The following is a 3,094-nucleotide window of genomic DNA, read 5'->3' on the forward strand; positions in this document are numbered from 1 at the left end:
GCAGCAGGTGGCCCAGAAGCTCCCGAGCCAAGTCACAGTGCTGGCCTTCCAGGGGCACACACTGCTGGAGCAGATGAGCGTCATCGGCGGGAACCTCACGGGCATCTTCATCCACCGCATCACCCCTGGCTCAGCGGCCGACGAGATGGCCTTTTGCGCCCAGACCCAGATCGTCACGGTGAGGTTCAGGGCTCTGTTCCTGCTGTTTGAATAGTGGTCTCGTTGTCAGCTCCCGTGCGTGTGCGTGCACGTCTGTGTTCAAATACACCGAACGCGAGATTCACCACTTTCACTCTTTAAAACTTGTTGTAAAATATTCATGATGCTGCAGAAAACATAAATATACAACTTAACTAGTAACTATTTAAGTGACTGCAGTAGTGGGGAGGTGACTTTGATGTCACTGAAACTTGAACTTTCAGCTTTTTAACCATTGTAAGAAATTCACAAAATTGGCGTCACCGTTCCCGAAGCTCGCCTGTCCCCCAGAGGAGACCCCGTCCCCACGCCACAGGAACCCTTTCTCCGTGTCTCGTTGTCAGTTACCTTGTGGTTACAGCCGCAGAGCCCTTTATGGTGTTTGGGGAACAGTCCTGAGCCCCGAATGGGGCCAGTGCAGTTAAAGGCACATGGTCATTCTCCTTACAAAGTGCCCTCTCGGCGTGAGGCAGCGAGGGAGTGAATGGAGGGACAGTGAGAGCAGGAGCTTTCGCAGGGGCGGGGGCGGGGAGGGGGATGGCAGCTCGCGGTGGATGCCAGGGATGCTGCTAACATCCTACAGGGCCCGGGCGGCCCCACAGCACAGAGTGACCGGGCTCCACGTGTCAGTAATCCCATCGCCGTGAACCTGTGATATGGAACGCTCTAGAACGAAGGTCCATTTTGGAGAGCAGACTCTGGGTCCTGCGTGATGCTCTCGGCATGCAGTTGGGAAGGGGGTGGTGGTTGACTCAGGGTGGGAACGTGTGTGGCTTGGAGGAGCCGAATGCAGATGCCCCGGTTCAGGGCCTGGGCGAGGCCACGGAGCCCTTCTTCAAGGCCGTCCTGCAGGGCGTGACCCTGGAGCAGGCTGTGGGTCTTCTCCGCAGGGTGGACGGCTTCTGCTGCCTGTCTGTGAAGGTCAACACGGAGTGGGAAGGGGGTGGTGGTTGACTCAGGGTGGGAACGTGTGTGGCTTGGAGGAGCCGAATGCAGATGCCCCGGTTCAGGGCCTGGGACAGAGGCCCTGATGGGCGGCTGGCGGCTGGGGGCGCACCCCCCCCAACCCCCAGGAGCTCCCCTCTCAGGACCTGCCCAGCCGCCCAGTCCTGATTCTGAGCAGTGGCCTACCCCAGAGCCAGGCTGCACCCCTGGTCTTCAGAGGCCCCCAAGGCAGCCGGGACCTCCCACCCACTGACGCTGGCACCAGGATGGCTCCCAAGACTTTGGGGCGGTACCTTCTGTTCCTCTTCCTTTCACATTCCAGAACCTTCCTCTTGTGGGTCACGGCCTGGGCTGATCTGTCTTCTCTTTCCAGGTTATAAGAAGCTGGTCCAGGACCTGGAGGCCAAAGTGGCCACCTCAGGGGACTCCTTCTACATCCGGGTCAACCTGGCCCTGGAGGGGCGGGCAGAGGGGGAGCTGCCCGTGCACTGCGGCGACATCCTGCACGTCACCGACACCATGTTCCAAGGCCGTGGCTGCTGGCACGCCCACCGCGTGGGCCCCTACAGCACCAGGGACATGGAGGGCGGCACCATCCCCACCTACGCACAGTGAGCAGCCGTTGGGTGGCTACCTCCCGAGGAGGGGACACGACCAGAGTGGAATCCCCATGTGCGCCCCCCCCAAGTGGACAGGGTTTGTTTGTGAGCTTTCGATGCCAGCGTTTCCAGCCCCAGCGCTTCGACCTGGGGACAGCCCCTCTGCTGGGGGCTGCCTGGCCCGCCGGCCTGAGCAGCTCCCTGGCCTCATGCTGGCCCCAACCTGTGAAAACCAAAAGTGTCTCCAGACATTGCCAGTGTCCCCAGGAGGTGGGCTCACCAGTCACCTGGTGTGTCCAGGACTGTTGGTTTTAGCACCGAGAGTCCCACCTCCCGGGACCCTGTCCTGGGACAGATGGGGCAGGGCCGCCCCCCTCCCCCCAGCAGCATCCGTCTGCCGGAGCCATGTCCCAGGTCAGCCGGTGCGCGCACACGTGGTGTCGGGGTGGTGCCGCTCAGCTCAGCGGTGCAGGGAGGCCAGGAGCCACGTCCCACCCAGGCTCACACCCAGGATATCAGCGGGCACCTCCGGTGGGCTGCGGGCTTGCAGGGTTTCAGAGGTGCCGCTGGGCAAGGGTGGTGGGGAGGGGTGTGGAGCCTCCTGGCAGTGGTGTCTCCTCCTCCCAGGGCGCAGCAGCTGCTCATCGCCCTCCTGCAGGACCTGGCTCAGCAGAGCAGCTCCGCCCGCAAGGTGAGGCCGCTGCCGGGTCCTGGCCCGGGCCCTGGGGGGGCCCTCCCTCCTTCCTCCCTGGGCTGGCAGAGGGGGGCGCCTGGCTAGGGGTCCTGTTGGGAGGGTGTGGGCTACTGATCTGAGGGTCTCCCTGCGAGTCCCTGCCCCAGGGGCCCCGCACACCTTCCCTGGGCCCCACAGGGCACCCGGCCTGCAGGTCCCTCCATGGCGAGCAGAGGTGCTGATGTGCTTTCTTGGTTGTGCCCCTGCACCCACCGCCTGGCCATCTGCACCCATTACTCCCTCGGGGGGCGGGGACCTGGTGTCCTCCCCACACAGGCACTCAGTGCCCCGAGCAAGGAGCCCCCCCGGCTCCATCACAGCAGGTGAGGTGTGGGGGCCGCCCTTGCTGCCGTGCCCTGGGCAAGGGCCTCTGCCCCAGGACCCTCTCCTGCTCTCTTCTCCCTGGCACGGGGCCTGGGCTGTTCTGTGGGCACAGCCTGAAGGTCCAGGGACCAGCCTGGAGCCCCCGGTGGGGCGGTGCCTGCCCGGCCCGGTGTGGACAGCAGGGACAACTGGTCCCTTCTCCCTGCAGCCGTCTTCTGGAGGCCCCCAGAGGTTGGTGCGCGTCGTCACTGTGGACAGAACCAAGGCCAGAGCCCTGTGCTCATCCTTTGATCGG

At 63.8% G+C, this 3,094-nt stretch overlaps 1 protein-coding gene across 1 annotated transcript in view; it reads left to right on the forward strand.

Annotated features, from left to right (window-relative positions):
- Window positions 1–3,094, forward strand: part of CARD14 (caspase recruitment domain family member 14) — a 35,944-nt gene that overhangs the window by 18,535 nt on the left and 14,315 nt on the right. The window contains exons 15-18 of the mRNA XM_015559737.1: window positions 5–190; window positions 1,018–1,141; window positions 1,517–1,754; window positions 2,370–2,433. Of these exons, the coding sequence (XP_015415223.1) occupies window positions 5–190; window positions 1,018–1,141; window positions 1,517–1,754; window positions 2,370–2,433 (612 nt within the window). The remainder of the gene's footprint in view (window positions 1–4; window positions 191–1,017; window positions 1,142–1,516; window positions 1,755–2,369; window positions 2,434–3,094) is intronic.

Source organism: Myotis davidii, unplaced genomic scaffold (assembly GCF_000327345.1).
Source record: "Myotis davidii unplaced genomic scaffold, ASM32734v1 scaffold211, whole genome shotgun sequence".
Lineage (NCBI taxonomy): Eukaryota > Metazoa > Chordata > Mammalia > Chiroptera > Vespertilionidae > Myotis > Myotis davidii.